Source organism: Canis aureus, chromosome 28 (genome assembly GCF_053574225.1).
Source record: "Canis aureus isolate CA01 chromosome 28, VMU_Caureus_v.1.0, whole genome shotgun sequence".
NCBI lineage: Eukaryota > Metazoa > Chordata > Mammalia > Carnivora > Canidae > Canis > Canis aureus.
In genome coordinates, this window is record NC_135638.1 from 10,753,559 (window position 1) to 10,775,069 (window position 21,511).

The following is a 21,511-nucleotide window of genomic DNA, read 5'->3' on the forward strand; positions in this document are numbered from 1 at the left end:
AGATTTGTTAATTGGGAAACACTTTTTATTTCCGTACATTTACATACAAATCTTCCCCAAAAGTGCAACAGATGTGACATCATGCAGATGTTTAGCTTTGAACTACAGTTCTGAACTCAGTTTAGGCTTATGTTATGATGATTGAGCACATCCAGAGTAATCCTAGTCGGTTAAAAGAAAAAAGGAAAACAAGATATTTTTTGGAGTTTGAGGAAATAAGTATATTTGTTCATTTTTGTTTAATTGCTCTTGAGTAGTAAATATACAGAAGTCTAAACTCAAGGAAAAAAACCTACCATCTTAGTTATTTGTTTATGTGCCATATGCCTTTAAGGGAAATAAACCTCAAGAAACAAACTTTGCATTCAATAAAACATTTGTTGGGTTCATTAACATGTTGATAAAATGAATGAACCACTCAAGGCATCCAAGGCGCCTTTTCTCTTGTTATGGTATGGAATTTAGGAGTCTCTGCCAAAAAAGTAAGAATAAAAAATCCAAGAGAGGGAAGTTAATCAAGACGTTAGACGGTGACCTACTTTCAAATTCCAGATTAGAGTTCCAGTATTTTGAGCTCCAACTTCTGAGCACTATAATTTTTTAGGTAGGATTCAGCAACTTTTAAAATAATTTCCCATTTTATCTGAGTTTGAAAAGAATGCAAAATATATACTATTTAAAATTTCAATTCAGAATTTGATGACAATTTCATGGTAAAAGATGTTTTCTCCAAAAGACATGGAATGTTTTATAATACAGATATATAGAATTATTGGTCTTACATTTTCAAGTGCCCTAACATAATCAAGTGAATAAAATCATCCTGCCTGGATCTATAATGGTTGACTTGCATTTGGTCTGAGGAACATTCCTATTTTTGCCAATGTTTTTATTAAAGACAGACAATGAAACCTGGCAAGGTAGATAAAGCTTTCTCTGCTACTCAACTGGGCAGATGGCCTTGGGTATAGAAGACACTGATATGGAAAGAAACTTTAGCATTAAAGATAAGGTGCTTAAGCTCTCATAAATGACATTTTAAAATATTATAATCAATAAAAATATTTGCATCTAATGGCCTTGGAAGTTTGGAAATCGGTAGCACTTTAAGGGACGTGACTTGAGGACTCTGCAGCTAAGAGTCCTCCAATACAGGAGGTTTAGGAAGGCCATGGTCAACTACAGCTTAGAGAGCTTAGAGCTAGGAGAGGAAATAGCACTATAGAAAATAGTTTGGACTTAAATTTTCAGAGGGCTTATCCAAAAGGTTCTTCTTTTTACCGACCCCAAGTTTTCTCCATAGATCCATTTTAAGCCAAGAGTCTTCTGACCTTATATGTTTTCCCTGGGTCAGCTTATCCATTTCTATAGCTTCAACACTATCTATGCTGAGAATACACACGTCTCTAGTCAGTCCAAATCTCTCCTCTTAGTTTGGACTTGTGTATCCAAGACCCTATAGATCCAAACACTTCCATATCCTTAGGCATACCCTTCAAACTTAACACATGTATTCAGTCCTGCACTCACTGTCTTAACACAAAAACCTTTTTCCTTAGGAAATTATTATCTGTCCTGGTGATTTTCAAGACTATCCAAAAACAAAACAAAACAAAACAAAACAAAAAACAAAAAAACCCTCAACGCAGAACATGGAAATCATTCTTGATTCTTCTATCTCTCTGTTTCTGTCTCACCCACTGTGCCAACCAGTTATTTAATCTTAGTGATCCTACCTGCTATTCCTCATTTTTTCCTCTTCATTTTCATAATTTCCATTCCTCTTTTGGTAGTCTCCCAGCATATGTTCCATTTCTAGTTTTATATCACACTAATCCATCCATCAAACTGCTGATGGATTTTTTTTCAGTAAAAGACAATTCAACACACTGTTTTCCAAGTTAAAATCTTTCAGTGTCAAAACAGCCACTCATATTTCCATTTATTAAATTTTGGGTTTCATCATACTCATAGCCTATTCTGAGATTAAGGATATATTTAGAACCTCCACAGAAATATAAGGTCTCACCTATTCTATATAATGTTTAGTTTTTTCCTGGTACTACTGATGTTTGCTATCTAAATTGTACATAAAGATTTTTAAATACATAGTGAAATGAAAAGATTGTTTCCATTTAGAAGTTATTTAACTATGCATTGAGATCAAATAAGATAATACAGGTAAAGTACTAACCCAGTGCAAGGATTCCTTCATCAGTATTAATTTTCTTCTGACTCTAAGAGAAAGAAGAATGCTTACACAAGTTGTGGTATATGAAGCTAATACCAATTTCATATGATGGTCTATTATTTGATCATAAGCAATTCACTTCAAATTAAGGGCTTGTAGGGCTTGATGGGGGCTGCAAATCATGAAGGCTTTATCTGAGAGTCAAAAAAAATTCAAGAAGCAAGTGATTTACCTAAACCCAAGTTTTGCCTCCTCACCAAAAACAAAAGTACAATATTTAAAGCCAGAAACAAATATACCTCCTGGAAAACTAAGTCTTCTTCAGGACTTGACTGAAGGACCTGCTCTCACAAGGAACAATTCGAGGACTTGCCTGATTTTCTAAAAATATAGTTTTAGAAAAGGTGGGTACATTCAGACACTTGATCTGAAAAGCAAAGTTATTAACCATTATAAAGCACTTGCTTTGTATGAAAAGAAATTCGGCTCAGACACAAGTAGTGAAAGACTTGATTTCAATGGAAAGAATAAAGTCTTTCACTTGGATTCAAGCAGAAAGAGTGATTATGGCTGATCAAGATATATGCTACAGAGATTAACCTGAGGATACAACAAAGAGGATCTGAGATGAATGACTAGAAATGAGAAATGATATCTTATTAGAAGCACAATTTAATTCTGTGCTCTCAGAGCATAGTGATTCAGTGTCACCATTTTTTTTTCCCTTGGGTTTTTCTAAATAAGTCACAAAATTTTTAGTATTGATGTTCTCCTTGCTTTCTTCTCAACAGGAGAGTAATCAACTGAGCAGTAGGAGGACACCAGATTCTGGAAAATTAGCTATAATTCACTGGTGAGTGAAGAGCATGCAATTGTTGATCTCTGGGTCTTGAGTTCAAGCCCCACATTGTGAATAGAAATTATTTAAAAATATATGGTTCATGAGTAAGTGAATTAGACTTTTAATTGACCATATATTGATAACTAATTTCTAAAAAAGTAATCAAAACATTTCTACAAGTAGGTACTAGTTTCATAAACTCAGGATACAGGCAATAAATGGGTATTTCTCTGACATTGCTGGAATGTGGCCTTGAAATAAGAATTTCAACTTAGAAAGAAAAACAAAAATTATCAGAAAATTTCCATTTCAAGGTAAACAAGCCGATTTGAGACATTAAGGGAAATAAGAACAAATAAAAAACTTACCAGTGTCTTTCGGAAAGTCTTACCTTTCTTTAAAATATTAAAAAAAAAATGAATTAGAGAAAGGTAAATAAAAAGTATATTCCTATATGAAAGTGATTATTTGTGGGTCTGTAGCAAGCAGTTATGTAAAAATCTTTTCCCCTCTTAAGACTATCATCTCAGAAGTCACTCTCATTTTACTGAATTCTATGGCTTCCCCAAAATTTGTTATATTATGTGACTGAATAATACAATGTTCTTTTTTTAAGATTTTATTTATTAACTCATGAGAGACACAGGGAGAGAGGCAGAGAAACAGCCAGAGGGGGAAGCAGGCTCCCTCTGAGCCCTCTCGATCCTGGGACCCTGGGACCACTCCCTGAGCCAAAGGCAGATGCTCAACCACTGAGCCACCCAGGCGTCCCTAATGCAATGTTCTTAACATGCTTCTAACTTGATTTGTCTATGCTTTGAGCTTGTTTCTTTTATGTACTCCTTCATATGTTTGTGTTCTGTGGACATGATAGAGGTACATCATAAATTATGCCAGATACTGATAGGGCTATGAAAAAATATATATATAAAGTGAAGTAATGGAATAGACAATGCAGGTAAGAGAGTAACTTATTTTAGATAAGTTGGTCAGGAAAAGCCTCAGGCAGGGAAATTTTGAGTACAGCACACAATCAAGTAGGAAGCAATAAATTAGCAAAAATCTGTCTTCTTAGCAGAAGGAAGAGCAATCCCAAAGCTCCAAACTATTAACAATCTTGGAACATTTGAGGCATATCAAGATGGCCAGCATTACTGACTTGGTACACAAAGGCAGAGAGGAGGAGATGAAGTTGAAGATCCAGGTATAGTATAGAATATATAAATCTTACCATGGGTAAGATGGAAAAAGCATTAGAGTTTTAAGAGCATGTTAATGGCATCATCACATTTATGTTTTCAAAGGACACTGGCAAGCGTAGAAAGTCCACAGACCAATTGGATGGTTACTCGAGTAGTCTAGATTACATATAATGGTGGACTGGATGAGATGGCCATTGGTACATATCTAAAAGGTGATTGGGTTTGGGATATATCAAAGGCAAGAAACATGTTGATGGATTATATCTGGATTGTGGGGAGAACAGAAGAATCAGAGTTGACACCTTGGTTTTTGTTTGAAAAATTGGATTAAGTGAGGGTTCCAGTTACTGTGATGGAGAAGCCTGGGAATGAAGGAAGTCGAGGGTGTGAAAAATCAAGAGTTTTGTTCTGGGCATATAAGACTGAGAGAAGATGTTGTATAATCAATCTAAAATATGAATCTGGACAGGCTAAGAGATACACACATTAAGGAATCACTGATGTATTAATTATGCTTTTCCCTCGTGTAGAAAAATAGACTAATTTTTATTTTTTAATTTACATATTTAGTATGAAATATTTCCTTGTAAGTATATTCACATCTTACCTCAGACTATATTATTTACTTTCCTTTGAAAAAAACTATAAATCCTTGGACATTATTCAAAAATTTGATCATTCATTGCACACGACTGCACAGGCATGATGTACAAGATTCCACACTAGATAAGAAAGAGTGAATTATATTCCTTTTCCAGTACTCAAGATTGACTTCTTTTTACTATTTTCTATCCCTTCTCTTCAAACAATAAAAACAGGAAGTTAGGAAAATATGTTAGCCCTCAGAGTAAATGCTGTCAGTATAAAAGGCAGAGTAATTATTTCACTTGGCATAGTATTTCCTGGAAGATAGATATCATTTCAAGTCAAATAAAGTTAAATATGATGCATATTTTTTATTTGCCTGGCCCTGTTAGGCTTGATGGAGGTAACAAGTACTACAAAGCAGACTTGATCACAAGTTTATAAATTTATAGAGAAAATAAGAAACATGTAAAAACAAAATGAAAACTTGAAAATAATATACATTACAAATACACAAACACTATACTTGGTTAAATAAGAGATAGATATTATGCGGTAGTGCCAGCTTTTTAACAGTAAAACTATATGCAGATATGTGCAAAAACTAGAACACCATGTGAAAACCGTATGTGAGCGTAACTTACCAAGCGGTTGGCCAGCAATGATCCTGGCATTTTCTCCAGCCACTGCAGCTCTTGCATGTCGTTCACTCATGTACTGTACAAATGCATAGCCTTTGTGAACTGAGCATCCAACTATTTTTCCATACTTCGAGAAAATGGCTTCAATGTCAACTTTCTTGACAATGGCTGTATTTAGATTGCCGATGAAAACACGGGAGTTGATGGACTTGGGGTCATTCTTATTGGTGACATTGCTGGTCTGTGTTTTGCCAGTCATGGTTGGCTCACCTTGTTTTAATCCTTGAAGAAACAAACAAAAATAATCAAAAGGAAAATAATTAGTTTTAATGGATACTACTGGCTTTTAACATTTTTCAACAGTGTACCAGGTAACCTCAAATCCCTATTTACTCCTGATTTTCTTGAGAAGAGAATTTAATAACATAAAAAGTGAAGATTACATTACAGAATGCAGTTAAGAAAACTTATAAACACTTAGCATACAGTTTTAAATAAATTCTTAAAAAAATAGAATAAAATAAATTCTTGATTTATTTTTCCAAAATTCAGTATAATGACTAAACCTTTTGTAGCTGTTTTTATTTTAAGTCTATCAGTTTTTCAGAAGCAAGTTTGAGGAATAGGTTACCTTATATTGCTGAGTGCATGCATTTTTAGATCTACATTTTCTGTAAAAAGTACATTTATTGGATATTTCATTATCAGAACCTTTCTCTCAGAAACTAAAAATTATTTCCACTAAATGCTGTAGAAGAGAAGAAGAGTTTAAAATTAATTTAAAAATTGAACATAAGAAAAACATAATTAAGCAAGTAAGAGATAGAGTTAATTCTGTACATTCTCTTTAACTGAACCAATATCATATACTGGTTTAAAAAAAGAGTATGTGTAGCTAGTTTTCATCAATGATCAGCAAATTAGTAGACTGGGTATCTGTGTTGAAATTTCTATTCTCAAACTCATTTTTAATTCATTTAACTAACAGTTCCTATGTTGCCTAAGGACTGCCAGTATTTCTAAAAACTGTTTTCTGAGCTTGGCAGAGTATTTAATTGTGCTTAATTAAACTCAATGAAACTTTTATTTCTACGTACTCCAGCACTTATCGATTTATTTTTGTAAGGTTTTAAAAATTCATTCATTCATTTATTCAACAATATTTACTAAGCATCTTTTTTCTTTCTTTCTTTTTGTTTGTTTTTGGCCAGGCATTTTCTTCTAAAGTGACTACTAGTTTTAAAAAACCAATATGGTGAAACTAAAAAATTTTTTTTTGAAACTAAAATTTCAACAAGGATACAATCTCTGACATTGATGATCATTGTCAAACATTAGCTAATTAATACATTTTATCAGTGATACAAATATATATACACACACACTTTTATATGAATGATCTATTTCAAAACCTTATAGCTATAAAAGCAATTAATAAATACATATTTTTAAAGTAATTTTAATGACATTTCTAAGTTGAGCATTAAGGTGGAAGTCTTAAAGGCATGTAAATTGAATATGTGTGAGGATGTACACACTATGCATTTAAACCAGCTACTTCTGAAATCAAGAGCAACCAAATAACATAAAAATGTTTCAAATTAGGTTGTTAATGATCACACCTTGGATTATTAAAATTTTACTAAATATTGGACAGTCAACACTATACATAACTCTTTATAATGAAGGTTGAGTTCATAAACATTTAGATATTACATAAAAAGTAATAGCATGGCATCATTAAAATCAAGGATTATATTGCTGCCGTTTTTTTGTTTCCGTTTAATTAGATTTAGGTGGTTGCTTTATGAATTATTCAAGGTTAGGGTTAAAGGAAAGTTGATTTTTTTTTTTTTATTTTGCAGTGTGAGCTATTGCATACCTCAAGACAAATGCTCTGAGAATCAATTGAAAAAAGAAAAATCAAGGTGTACATACGTATTTTAAACAAATATTTAGCTTCCTCATATAATTTTGTGTATTTTAATCACAATGAAAGGGAAAAATACACTAAAGATCCATTTTGGGGTCTCCAGAATCTCTTATCTTTCTTATTACTCCAGGCTAACATCAATAATGCAATCCATAGAAATACTACTATTTTCTTTTTGCTCTTATGTGATCAGTATTTTTAGAAATATCATGGAATTACTTTCAATAATAAACAATTCCTAGGTTGATGTTTTATTTCCTAAAGAGGAATGAACTGGTTAAAATGCAAACTCAAGAACTGTTACATTGGGTCAGACCCATGGTTGATAGAGCCCAGTGGTCTGCCTTTGATAATGACCCCGAGTCAAATTTAAGACGAAGACACAGCTGCACTAGACTTCTCACTGTAAATAGCAACATGCCCTCTCTGACTTCATCCTTTTCCTCTATGCAAATGACTCTCAAAACTGTAAATCCTGGTTGCCAACTATGTAATTCTACTTATTGACTCTTAAACATCTTAAAGTCTATATGTATCTACTCTCTCACATAAGATTACTTGAGAGTTTCTTTCAGTATTTATAATAATAGAGTTTTGTCATTAACATTTCAACATTCTCTGCAGAACTGTCTTAATTCCTAGTGTAATATTTAGCTTGTACTTCTCTATACATGAATCTTCAATCAGTTGAAGGATTTCACTTTCAGACATGATAGAATAACGAGGGTTTTAACTTTCTCGACTCCAAAAACCAGAAAACTAGGCTAATATAGATGAAACAACTGTTTTCAGACATTAAACCACAGGCATTGCAGAGCCATGACATCTTAGAGAAAAGAAACATATTTCAGGTCATAAGGCTGAGATATGTGTGTGTGTTTGTGTGTATGTGTGTGTGGGCAGACATATGTGTGTATATGAAAGTAGAAACAGCTACCTAACTGAGTTGAGGCAACAGAAATTAGAGTTCAAGAAGTCTGAGGATACAGGAATTTGTGAGGCAGATTTCAAGAAAGAAGACAATTATACAAAAAATTCCAGAAATAGTCTTAGGGATCCTTTGAGTCTATGTTGGTTCCTAGAATATGCATGTGAAAGGTGACTTTTATGAGGCTGTTTAAAAATTTATTTGAAAGCTATGAGTTTCCAGACCCATAAAAGACAGAGAATCATCCTGGTTCCTATCATCAACAGTGGAGTGTCCAACTGGCCCCCTGAGCATGAAGTTCAGATATCAGAATGACCAGGCCTTAGTAGTGGGGATAAATGATCCCTTACAGTAACAGGTACTCTGGGATTACCCTAACAAAATTTAAAAACAAGTCTCAAGATGATCAAACTAAACCAAAACCAATCTAAATGTCTACCAGAGCAAGGTACAATAATTCTTTAAAAAAATAAAACTTAGACACTCAACAACATGAAATACAAAATTTTCAATATCCAAGCAAAAATTCCTAGAGACCTGGGGCACCTGAAAGGCTCAGTCGATTAAGTGTCTGCTTTCAGAACAAGTCAAGATCCCAGGGTCTTGGGATTGAGCCCTGCATCAGGCTCCCTGCTCATTGGGAAGCCTGCTTCTCCTTTCCTTCTGCTACTCCCCTTACTTGTGCTCTCAGGCTCTCTCTGTCAAACAAATTAATACAATCTTAAAAAAAAATTCCTAGAGATCTTATGAATTGGAAAATATGACCCACAACCGGAAAGAAGATTAATTATATAAATAAATAAATAAATAAATAAATAAATAAATAAATAAACAAACAAATAAATAAATATATATATATATATATATATATATATATATAAAAGAATCAAAGAGTACATCCACAGATGAAAATTAGGTTTAAAATAAAAATATATACTTAATGGATATTACAGGTGATAAGAATCTGCATAAAAACAGATCTGTGAATTTGAAGTTGTAGAAATAATGAATATCCAAAATGTAACACAGAGATAAAACACTAAAAAAACATTAAGCAGGGCCTCAGTAAGTTATATGAAATTTATTTAATATACATATATGTGGAGTCTCACAAGGGTAAAGATATTCAAAAGAACAATAGCCAAAATCCTTCCTAATTTGACGAAAATTATATCATCCCACAGATCCAAGAATCTCACTGAATTCTAATCAGAATAAACACAAAGAAACCCAGACACATCATAAACAAATTCCTAAAAACCACTGATAAAAAGAAAAATCAAGGAGCTCTGAGGCACTGGAAAAATGCTTACATTGTAAGAAGAACAATCAAGGAGATGTTATAGCTACAAAACAAATGACAAGAGAAAAATGAATTTTTTGGTGAAAATGCAACTAATCCTAGAACGTGTCTCTCTGCTTTTAAGCTAGAAGTTGGAATGGAGTTAGTGTTAAGTGTTTATGAAGGTTGCCAGTATGAGTGAGGCACTGAATTTTTAATTTTACTTAGTTGATATTAAAGTGATATTTTAATGGGTTTCTGTACCCCCAAAAAGCTAACAGGACTCTGGTCATCTAAAAATATAGAGATTTACTCTATAAATCAGAAGAAATTTGGTTATTTACATATTATGTAGTATGCTTTTGGTCCCAGAAGTTTACAGAAAATATGATGGTATTAGATGTATTTGAGAAGAACAAGTAAAAAAATTAAACAGTTGCCATATGAAGACTAACTTAAGAGTAGGGTTTTCAGTCTGAAAATACCACACTCAGAAGGTGAATACTCTATAAAATCATAAAAACTATGTTTAGAATAGTCAAAAGCTTTTCATCTGTCTTCAAAGGAGATTTCTACCCTTGAATCTAAGAGGGATATGTTAATTGTTAAAGACAACATTAAAATTTACTAAAGAGAAAATAATTTTGGAGACAAGATTAACATGGCAGTAAATTCTATTCTTCTCTTGAGTTCATGGTTCTAATTTCCAACCTAAATTTGAGATTTACTTAGACACTCATACTGAAAAAAAAAAAACAATAACAGCATGAAATATACAAATACTCAAGAAAGTCAGCCAACAATAGTAATTCATGCTATATTTAAAAGCCTAGGAAAAAAATGAAAGGAACACAAAAATGAATAAGGAAAAAATATCATACCCTAAATGTTATAATCTGTTAAAATCTAGAGCTAGTACTCAAATAAGTCCTATAATATACGGTAAAACCTTGCAAATGCTGCAAGATTTACAAAACTAAAGTTGTAATTTCTGAAAAGAAAGATCCTATCTAATTGAGAAGACCAGAGAAGACTTCTTGAATTAGAAGATATCCGAATTCATCATTAAAGGACATTACAAAAATTCAGTTAGCATACAGTTCGTTAATTTCTTAGCATTCAAAAGAGGACAGTCATTTTCCAAATACTTGTAACTCATCTAAATGTACTTGAATGTTTTTTCCATTTAAAAAGTTGGTATAAAACTGCTTAGATTTATAATTCTAAAAAGGGAAACACTGAACTGAAATAACTGATTTATTTAAGCATCTCTTCTTTTTTTTAATTTTTATTTATTTATGATAGTCACAGAGAGAGAGAGAGAGAGAGAGAGAGGCAGAGACATAGGCAGAGGGAGAAGCAGACTCCATGCACTGGGAGCCCGACGTGGGACTTGATCCTGGGTCTCCAGGATCGCGCCCTGGGCCAAAGGCAGGCACCAAACCGCTGCGCCACCCAGGGATCCCTAAGCATCTCTTCTTGGACAAAATAAAGCATAAGAAGGTCCCCCCAAAAAGTCTGAAATTTATTCTTCAGAAAACCATCCACAGTTTAGGAAGACATAACATATCTACCAGGGCAGTGAGAGACAGTTCTTCAATAGAATCCATAATATTGCATAAACACTATTTTGTGAAAAATCTTCAGAAAATCAAGTCCATGTGATGATATCTCTATCATTCATAAAGAAAGACATTATAATTATAGTGAATATTTAAGTCTTAAATCTCAAACTACTTCCTGAAATAAGCCAAAGCTAGCATTATAAAAGTAAATATGTTAGGGAATATGTACATATGAAGGGAAATATATACAAATGAAGGAAAAAAAGTAATTCTAATCTGAAGATATTTACTGTTAAAATTTTGTGGGTTGTCATTTCTTTCCAGTACTTAGAAGAAAATGAGTTGCAAATTAGAAAAAAAAAAGTCATCAATCTACATACCAATTGCCATTACTTACTATTTCAACACTCATTTTATTATGCTATTAAATCATCTTATTGGATATTGAACAGTCAAATACTAATAAGCTATATACCATTTTCTTCATTCTCTTGATGAGCATTTAGCTTGTTTCCAATTCTTTAAGATCACAAACATATCTCAGATAAACAATGACAAATTTAGGAAGGAAAACTTTCTTTCTTTCTTTCTTTCTTTCTTCTTTCTTTCTTTTTCTTTCTTTCTTTCTTTCTTTCTTTCTTTTTTTTTTTTTTTTTTTAGGACAACTTTCAAATACTAAAATTTCCTGGTCAAATATGAAAGAAAAAACACTGTAATTTAGTTATCAATACTCAGCTATTTTCTAGAGACTTTAAGCAGCTTTCTACTCCCACCTGTATTGGCTGTTAATACACTCAAAATAATTTGATGCCTTCCAGCTCTTCCCTAAGTACTATTTTCAAAATATTTTCTGATTCATTAGGTTGAATGGGAAGAATGGGCGAACAGACCATAAATGAAATAAGAAATGGATATCCTATTCTCTGAGATGAAGTAAATGAAGTTTAAGGGCTTAGCTAGATTGTCACTAGCTAAAAATGGAAACAGAATTCTCTTGTACTCAGAAAAAAAATGAATTAGCGTTTGGAGCTTCCCAGGCATATCAGCAAAGTCATTATTATTTAAAAATATAATAAAAATATTATTCTGATTTCTTTGTTAAATGTATACTTTGTTAAGCCTACATATTTTATTAATATTAATTAATATTAATTAATTAATATTAATTAATATTAAGTATACATATTTTAATAATTAATACTACATAGTATATGTTCAATGTTTATAAAAAATTAACTGTTGATTATAAAGAAATTAAAAACAGTATTAAAATATTTAACTTTCAGCAGCCCTTCTATCACAGTATTGCAATTCAGTTACTACAACTATGAATAACATTCAGAGCAAAAATGAAACTTCCAGGGCACCTGGGTGGCTCAGTGGTGAGCTTCTGCCCTTGGCTCACATCATGAGCCCAGGGTCCTGGGATCAAGTTTCACATCAGGCTCCCTATGGCGAGCCTGCTTCTCCCTCTGCCTATGTCTCTGCTTCTCTCTCTCTCTGTCCCTCATGAATAAATAAATAAAATCTTTTAAAAAAATGAAACTTCCTTCTCATTAAGTTTTGCAAACACGTGAATTGTAGTCACATCAATGTATTCTTTATAAAACTTTTTTTTTTTAAACTCGGTACCTCAAACACTGAGTGTAATATTGTGGCAATACCACCCTTTCAGAACCAAGAAACCCAGTTTCCATTTTCCTTTTAACTCCTAGTTTTTGTGTGTAAAAAGATTTAAAGATATAAAATAATTCGCTTTTAATAATCACTCACTGATAATAAAAATGATATAATAAATTTCATAGAAAATTAATATGAGATAATTTAGGAAGAAAAATGGCTTAAAATGCCACTTACTGGGATATAGAAGGTCTTAAAAATTAGGCAAATAATAGTATTTATTTTCCCTTTTTTTAAAGATTTTAATTATTTATTCATGAGAGATACACAGAGAGAGGCAGAGACATAGGCAGAGGGAGAGGCAGGCTCCCTGCAGGAAGCCCGATGCGTGTCTCCATCCCAGGACCTCAGGATCACGACCTGAGCTAAAGGCAGATGCTCAACCACTGGGCCTCCCAGGTGTGCCAAATAATAGTATTTCATTCCACAGTTCAAAGCAGAACATAAAAATTTATAAAATTATTGTAAGCAATAAAAAAAATAACTATAAAAATAAGAATGGCATTAATTTTGTAAAGCAAACAATTCTAGCCAAAATACCTTAATAGTAGTGATTAGTTTGGAATAGAACCATTAACTACTAAGAAACAAGTACTTTTATTCTGGTAATTAAGATTAAGTAGTTGAAAGGAGAGCAAAAACAAATAAATATATAGATATAAATAATGTAACAACTGTAGTGACAAAAAAGTAGCCATTTTGCATTAGTTATTGTAACTATAAATTGGAAATCAATGAGTATTAGTGAGTCAACATTTTGAACTTAGTTAAGAACTTGAAATATTAATCAACCTCTGTGTTAAACTGATTTAAAATTATTTTGGAAAATCTAAATTAGTAAATGATTGAAATTTTAGAAATAAGGAGTAGTGATAAATGTTAAGCCACCTCTGGCAAAGTGCTTAAGAAGCTGCAGCAGATCTAACCATCGTTTGGCAGAGGGTTCTGGTCTAAAGAGACCATCACCCGGGTTCATGAGAGGTCAGACACATCCATGTGTGAATCATGATCAATCTGAAAGACACTGGTTAAGCCAGGCCGAGTAGCAACAGTAAAGTAGGGTACAGATAATGAGTTTCAACTCCTTTCTTCCCCCCTGTAGTAGTCGACTTGGGCTGATATAACAAAATACTACAGCCTGGGTGGTTTAAACTACAGACATTTATTTCTCATGCTTCTAAAGGCTAGAAGTCAAAGGTCAAAGTGCCAACTGATTCAGTTCCCCGTAGGAGCTCTCTTCCTGGCTTATAGAAGGCCACCACCTCTCTTTGTCTTAATTCACATGGTAGAAAGAGAGAGTGAGCTCGGACCTCTCTCCCTCTTCTTAGGATACCAACCGCATCATGGGAACCTTCATGATCTCACCTAAACCTAATCAGTCCCCTAACATCTCATCATTAAATAATGTCATGCCAGGGGTTAGGGCTTCAATATATGAATTTTGAAAGGACATAATTTAGTCCCTAGAAGTTCACATCACCCAAGAGTAAGAATCTACTTGTGTTTGGAGTTTCCACAAAATGAAACAAACTTTCTTTGAGACATTAGAGAGACTGTGACTGGTGTTATATCTATTACATCAGGGATCACGTAAGCATTTTCCCTTTGTCTTATCACCAAATTCAACGTATAAGATTCCAGTGAGATTTCTACAAATAAGGAAAATTAGCCATCAACTTTAAAAACAAAAAGAATTCAAAGAGATAAAACCATATGGTGATATAACTCAAAAGTATTCACTTCATGGAGTTATCCCAAAGTATACTCAATTCTCTAGAATATGAACAAATTGGCATAAGTCTAGGACATTTATTGCATGCGATGTTCTTAAAAGCTTTCTGCTCTACAAAATAGATCCTTCAGTCCCACAAATTGTCTAAGATGGCAATGGAATTATGCTTCCAAGATAACTCCACTGGTCAACGTGACCTAGGTGGAAGACTGGCTGAGCTATATAGAGTTGAAACAACAAAATTAGGCTCTTTGTACTTGACTAGGGTATAGAAGTCAATCAAGGATAGTGCCCTTTGTGATATAAGGGATGGATCGCACTGGCTGATTTTGAACCATTATTTGGCAGAGGGCTGTGGACCATGAGGCCCCATTACCTTGGTTTCTGACTGGTCAACCCACATTCATGTAAAGACCAAGACTTATTTGAAAAGACCCCTTAGTGGGCTACGGCCACACAGTCAGAATAAAGTGTGGAACAAATAATCAGTGTCACTTCATTCTTTGTCACATAACCCTTCTTTTTTAATGCCTGTCGTAAACATTGCTAAAAGAAGTTCCATTTTAGAGATTTTGAATTTTCAAAGATGGTCTATAAATCATTAAATGGATTTCAAAAGCAGTTATGCAAAACTTCCTTTATATGTAATAAGCACATAGCACTTATTATATACTTGCCATTGGTTTATGGGCTTATTAAATATTCAGTCACTTGAAGTCGTTAGGAGAGGGTTCTATCTTTTCCCTTCATTTCCTCTGGGATCATCTTCAGAAAAGTGTTTCAACTTACAGGAGGAAGACACCAATTTGGGCTCTGTATCGAGAATACTCACCACCCTGTAACTTTCATGTTATGCAGAAAGAAAGAGACACAAACTGCTATGACTTCGTCTGTGACTTATATTAAGAATTATATTCAGGATCCTAGTAACACAGTATCTTATGAATGCCCAGAGATGGTTCTGGCCAATTTTTCCTCAGAATGTATAAGATCCAGCAATCTATTGACTCCAACTAGTTTCCCTGAAATAATACAAAATAGAGTACAAAACATATAAGCTTTTATTCACTTTCACCTGCAAGTCATGCAATAATAAAGGGTATGCTACAGTTCATTTTAATAAAATTTAATAATCTTGGGACGCCTCGGTGGCTCAGCAGTTGAGCGTCTTCCTTCAGCTCAAGGCGTGATCAGGGGGTCCTGAGATCGAGTTCCTCATTGTGCTCCCTGCAGGGAGCCTTCTTTGCTTCTCCCTCTGCCTATGTCTCTGCTTCTCTCTGTGTCTCCCATGAATAAATAATTTTTTTAAATAAAATAAATAAAATTCAATAATGTAAATATGGACATTCAAAGCAAAAGCATCATAATATTCACTTTGAATCGATGTATTATATGAGGCAAGCAACGGCAAAATAGTAAGAGGACTCTTCTTGGTTGTCCATTGGGATAAAACTGCTTTCTGTTCCCCATATTCCCCCCTCTGAATAAAACATCTTTCTCCATTTTTAAACTCTCAGGCCACTTAAAGCTAAATTGTAGAAGATAAACACTGTCATGCCCACAGGAGAAATTCACTCACTCCTAGTTCACAGGTCCATTCCATTCTTGTCCTCTTGGTTCCAACTGTCAATTATGACAGTTCCCTCAGGAGTTCAATTCGGACCACTAAGTGATTTCATGTAGGCTACTAAACTGCCTGCAGAGCTGAACAACTTTCAATCATTACTGATGTGGCTTTGGAGGACTGGCCCTGGAGTAAAAGGTTTTAAATCCCACAACCAATCCCCCGACGTTTTCTGGGCTCTCCTGAAATATAGATAAATGCCCTACAGTAGGTGCAATGGTGAATTGCCCTCCACGAAATTGAATATTTAGGGTTGTATTAAGTAGCAATAAAAATGATATAGTGAAAATGCCTACTGTATGTCTAGATCAGATAAAGTTCCTGTTTACAAATTCCTTAAACTCAACTGCTATGAATGCAGATGCAGTGTTATAAATGATAGCATCTAGCAATCCAGGTATTGCAAATAACTGACTCAGAGCATAATTTCTCTTTGGTGGAAAAATGCTGTCCCCATTGCTGCCACAGTCTATGACAATACACAAAACATTCCAATTCTTCCCTACCCTCGCTACATAATGCAGAATCGCTACAGAACCTTAGAAAGTCCCAGGAAATGTAGAAATTGAGAAATATGGATGCCCTTTTCTGAATAGAAGCTATAGGGTTATTATTAATCGTCACCTATTTATAAGCTTAGTGAGAAGTTCAGATTTGTTAAGCTCTTGTGCCACAAATAATAGAAAGGAGAGAGTAACTGTAGGTATAAGGTAACTATGCCACTTAAGTGTCTTAATTCACTAGATATTTGTAGTCTCCATATAGACTTTCTACTAGCTTTTTTTTCTCCAAAATTTTAATATTAGCATAACTAGTATAGATTATCAGACGGTGAAAAAAACCAATCTTCGTTTTTAGGAATGCTGCGGTTGGATTTATACATACGAGAATCTCTAACATTTGTAAACTAGCACTATAGGGTACGATACAAATTTCCGACAACATTTTTTATAGCTGATTAAGAGTGCTTTTTTCATGAAGAACACTGAGTGACATATAGGACTGTTGAATCACAGGGATGCCGAGGTGGCTCAGTGGCTGAGTGTCTGCCTTTGGCTCAGGGCATGATCCTCAGGTCCTGGGATTGAGTCTCACATCAGGCTCCTCACAGGGAGCCTGCCTCTCCCTCTCCCTGTGTCTCTGCCTCTCTCTCTAAGTATCTGATGAATAAATAAAATATTTAAAAAAGAATTGTTGAGTCACTATATTGTATGCCCGAAACTAATATGACACTGTATGTTAACTACACTGGAGTTAAAAAAGAAGATGAATTTTTCAAAGTTTGCCTTGTGATTGGGTTTCATCCTATGAATGGTATAACCACCCCTGCCTCTTTCTAGATGAATAACTAAGCAGTTACGCAACCTCTGGGATGCTCAGTTTTCTGTCTGATAACTTCTCTGGAGCTGGATTTGGACTCTGATTTCTAGTGCTTTCTACTAGGTCTTTCCCAAATTGCTTCTGCAGGGACCGGTGGAGATATGAGAAAGCTTCTTATAATATATTATCTGAAATCACTGTAATATTGAAGTTAGCACGTTTTCTCAAAAGAGGTTCTTGTGAATCAACACACTGAAGAGGTTTTAATTAACAAGTGACACATCACAGCCCTGGTTGATATTTATCTTATACTTATGGTGCAATTGAGATTCTATAGGTATCTTGCCTTTGGTATTATGATCTAGTCCTTGAGTATAATGGCATATACATAATGAAGACCTGATATCATAGAAGTTCTGGCATTTTGGTCATACACAGACTTTCAGAAATGACTTTCATGTCTCATCCATCTTCTCTTTGAGTCCTTGACTTTGCAAGTGAAACCCACAATAGTTGCAGAGGAGCCAAGATGATTATGTGGATCTAAACTTCATCTGGACTGTACATTTCATGTACTCAGGTAATAGCATTCAGTATTGGCAAGGGCCCTTTTTCAACATCTGTTAGAAATTTTTGAGATACTGCTACAAATAATTTTTATGGATTCTGATACAAATAATGAGATAATCTGTCGGAGTAATATTCTGGGAAGGTCAGACTCCAGAGATTGGCCAATTCTACACAGACTGCTATATTTATTCAGAAATATGACATATTGGGCTCTTAGCTTCCAAGGTAATGAGACAGATAGAAATTAATATCATATGGTAAATTGCGCGCGTGCGCACGCACACACACACACACACACACACACACACACACTGGTAGCAATGGTTTGTAATTTACAAATGTCTATACTAAAGCAACATGACAGGATGTAGCCTGAACAGCTCTATGTCTCTCAGAACAAGATGAAAATTACATCTGGAGAGAACCCCACCCTGGATAGGGAGACAATCTGCACTGAGATATCCTCCCGGGGACTAGATACACTGGGAAGCTGATATTTGAAAAGTAGACAATGGTGTTGAGTCTCCTCTTTATAGAGTCTTTGTCTTACAGTTAATGTCTTTTATTAGAAGTGTCTATTTTATACATTTGTATACTTTAAATATATTTGGTTCAATAGTGTAGTCACTGAAGGGTTTCAAAACAAATTCCACCTACAAATTTTTCTCAGAATATGTTATTACTTAAAAAATTTCAAACTATACTGCTGAGAGATCATGTAGGTACAAAATATAAACAACACAACAGATTCTTTGGGCTATTGTTTCATTTAAGATATTTAAATCTCTGGTCAATGGGTTATACGAAATTTGGCAAGGAGGGATAAATTCGTTCATTTGATTTTATACATAATTTTAGTGAGAAATATGTAAAAGTAAAGTGAGCTACTTATGATCTTTATCTATCCTTTCATGTAGCTCTTATTTTCTTACTAAGTTAAATGCAGAGATGATGTATATTATACATTATATGTATACGTATATATAAATAACGCATGTATATAAATATACAAATGTCTAAAATATACAGTTTAACACTGTTTTATATAATTTAGCTCAGGATTTTGAACACATTAGATGCTTAACTCTTCTTAAATTCATTTAAATTTGTAAGTGAAATGTTTAAAATGAACGAATGGGTGGACAAATGTCTACTATTCTTTTTGGTTCTTATTGATATTATTAGTTTGATTTAAATACATACATCTACATCAACACTACTACTCCAACTTCTCAGCCATGCAAATAACAATTTGATTTTTAAAATAATTTTGAGATAATTTTACAAGACAGTATTAATTGGTAAATCCATTGCTTTCAATGACTGCATGATGAATTTTATTGGTGGCCAAAATTCCTGATAGAAGCAGCCAGAGATTCTGTTGGAGGAGAAAGTCTGACAGGTTAACATTTCTAAAAGGCTCTGTCATACTCATGGGCAAGAAATATGTTTTTCCCTTCTTGTGTCAACTGAAAAATCTATTCCATCTTGGTACATATATATTCCATCTCTGTACATATATACTGTATAATCACTGCCTTTGCATATATAGAATAAATACGTGCATTTGCAAATATATATTCATAGCTTTTCTGGCACAACCCACCATCTAACTCAAATAGAAGAGCCTATGTACATTAAATATATGTAAACCAAATAGGCTGGAATACACTCTAGAAGGAATTATCATATTTCTGGAAAGAAAAAGCACAATTTTGAGAAAGATATGTAAGAAATACTTTTGACTACTATTGTTAATAGTACATATTGGTAACCATCCTCACAATTTTTGTGAAGTTCTGAAAGGAATATATGCTCACTACTGAATTAAGGGCCATGTGGTTCTATATTTGGAATGGATCTCATTATTTTAAAACTGTGTATAAAGACATTCCTCTTTACAAAAACATTTCAGCATCTATGAAACACGACAGATTCAAAAAGGAAAGAAGAGCTATTTAAAAAATTGGTTGGGGAGTGGCTGTCTCCATTGTATAAAGAAAAAGCTTGTATTTTACTAAAGTATAGTTAGAAATAATAGCTATCACTATGTAGCTATTGTTTAGCTGATAGCTGTGTAGTTTATTTGGTAAAATAAAACTGAGTATTGCTTAGGGTCATAAAAACAAACAGTAATGACCTCAGCTTTGCAAAGATTTATACAGAAAAACATAGGTATTATAACTACATAAGTAGGTTTTATAGGCTTCAGAGTCCAGAAGCCAAAATGATTTTTAAAAGAGTGTTGATACTTTCTTACCTACTGCATATTCAGCAGGCATTATTTGTAGTGTTATCTGATTATCTCTAAGTTCCCATAAAACACTTACATATAACAGCCACTTTTAGAGGACCATCTGCTAGAACTCTAACGGCTCTCCAGTGTAATTCCTCATTTATAATGATACAAGCAACTGCGAAACCTGGCTCTTTCTGGGGTGACCCATGTCTTTAGGCCACGATCCACACACCACACAAAGTCTGCTAAGAATTTGGGCTGAGGGCACTTAATGTGTATCCTTGAGACAAAACTGATGTGCACTCTTAAATTTTAAAAACACTGGAGATCCAACAAAACCTAACATTCAAAAGACTTTAAGTCACTAATAGTTATTACGACTCTTCAATGATAGCAAGTTCCTAAGTACACTATTATTTTTAAAAGAAACATTGTGGGCTGCCCAGGTGGCTCAGGGGTTTAGCGCCGCCTTCAGCCCAGGGCCTGATCCTGGAGTCCTGGGATCGAGTTCCACGTCGGGCTCCCTGCATGGAGCCTGCTTCTCCCTCTGCCCGTGTCTCTGCCTCTCTCTCTCCTCTCTGTGTATTCTCATGAATAAATAAATAAAATCTATAAAAAAAATAAAAGAAACATTGTTCTTCCTCATTTTGTAAAGCTAAAATGAGTGTGAAAATCCAGGTGAGTGTCACACACGGGTGTTTCCTATCTTCAAAGAAGGAACTTATATTAGATAACTTTTATATCTAGTATTTTATATTTTGAGACAAGGAATTTATTTTATACCACTTATCAACATGAAAGTTAATTATAGAATATATGCATAAATTTAAAAAACTGAAGCATCAGAAATTTATTTAAATGTATCAAGATATTATATTTCCTGATATCAAATATCAAAGAAGAATTTTCAGGAAATGTCCCAAGATCATGAGTTTGTGCACGGTGAGAATCAACAGCCATATCTTGACAGACACCATCATTTGCTAAATACTAACTCTCTGCCTGGTAAGTTACTTCACTAAAAGACAATGAAAAACAAATCCTTATTACCTTTAGTCATTATGTGCATTTTAAACACTTAAAATAGCTATATTTCAACAATGTCAGGGGTTACACTTGTTTTGTCCTGCACATGTAGACAGTGTGCCAAGACAAGGAAGAGGCATAATCTAAGTTGG

The 21,511-nt window shown here is 33.9% G+C and overlaps 1 protein-coding gene across 16 annotated transcripts in view; it reads right to left on the reverse strand.

The window, feature by feature from the left end:
- The window catches only part of RALYL (RALY RNA binding protein like), a 707,896-nt gene that overhangs the window by 370,938 nt on the left and 315,447 nt on the right, over positions 1-21,511 (reverse strand). For 15 of the 16 annotated variants that reach the window (XR_013367029.1, XR_013367028.1, XM_077876403.1 and 12 more), the window contains one exon: positions 5,464-5,742. Coding sequence is in view for 14 of the 16 variants with exons in the window: in XM_077876410.1 (XP_077732536.1) it covers positions 5,464-5,742 (279 nt within the window). In the remaining 2 variants the exon portion in view is untranslated. Of the gene's footprint in view, positions 1-5,463; positions 5,743-11,643; positions 11,756-21,511 lie in introns of those variants that run through there. The other variant, XM_077876407.1, reaches the window with a different exon arrangement.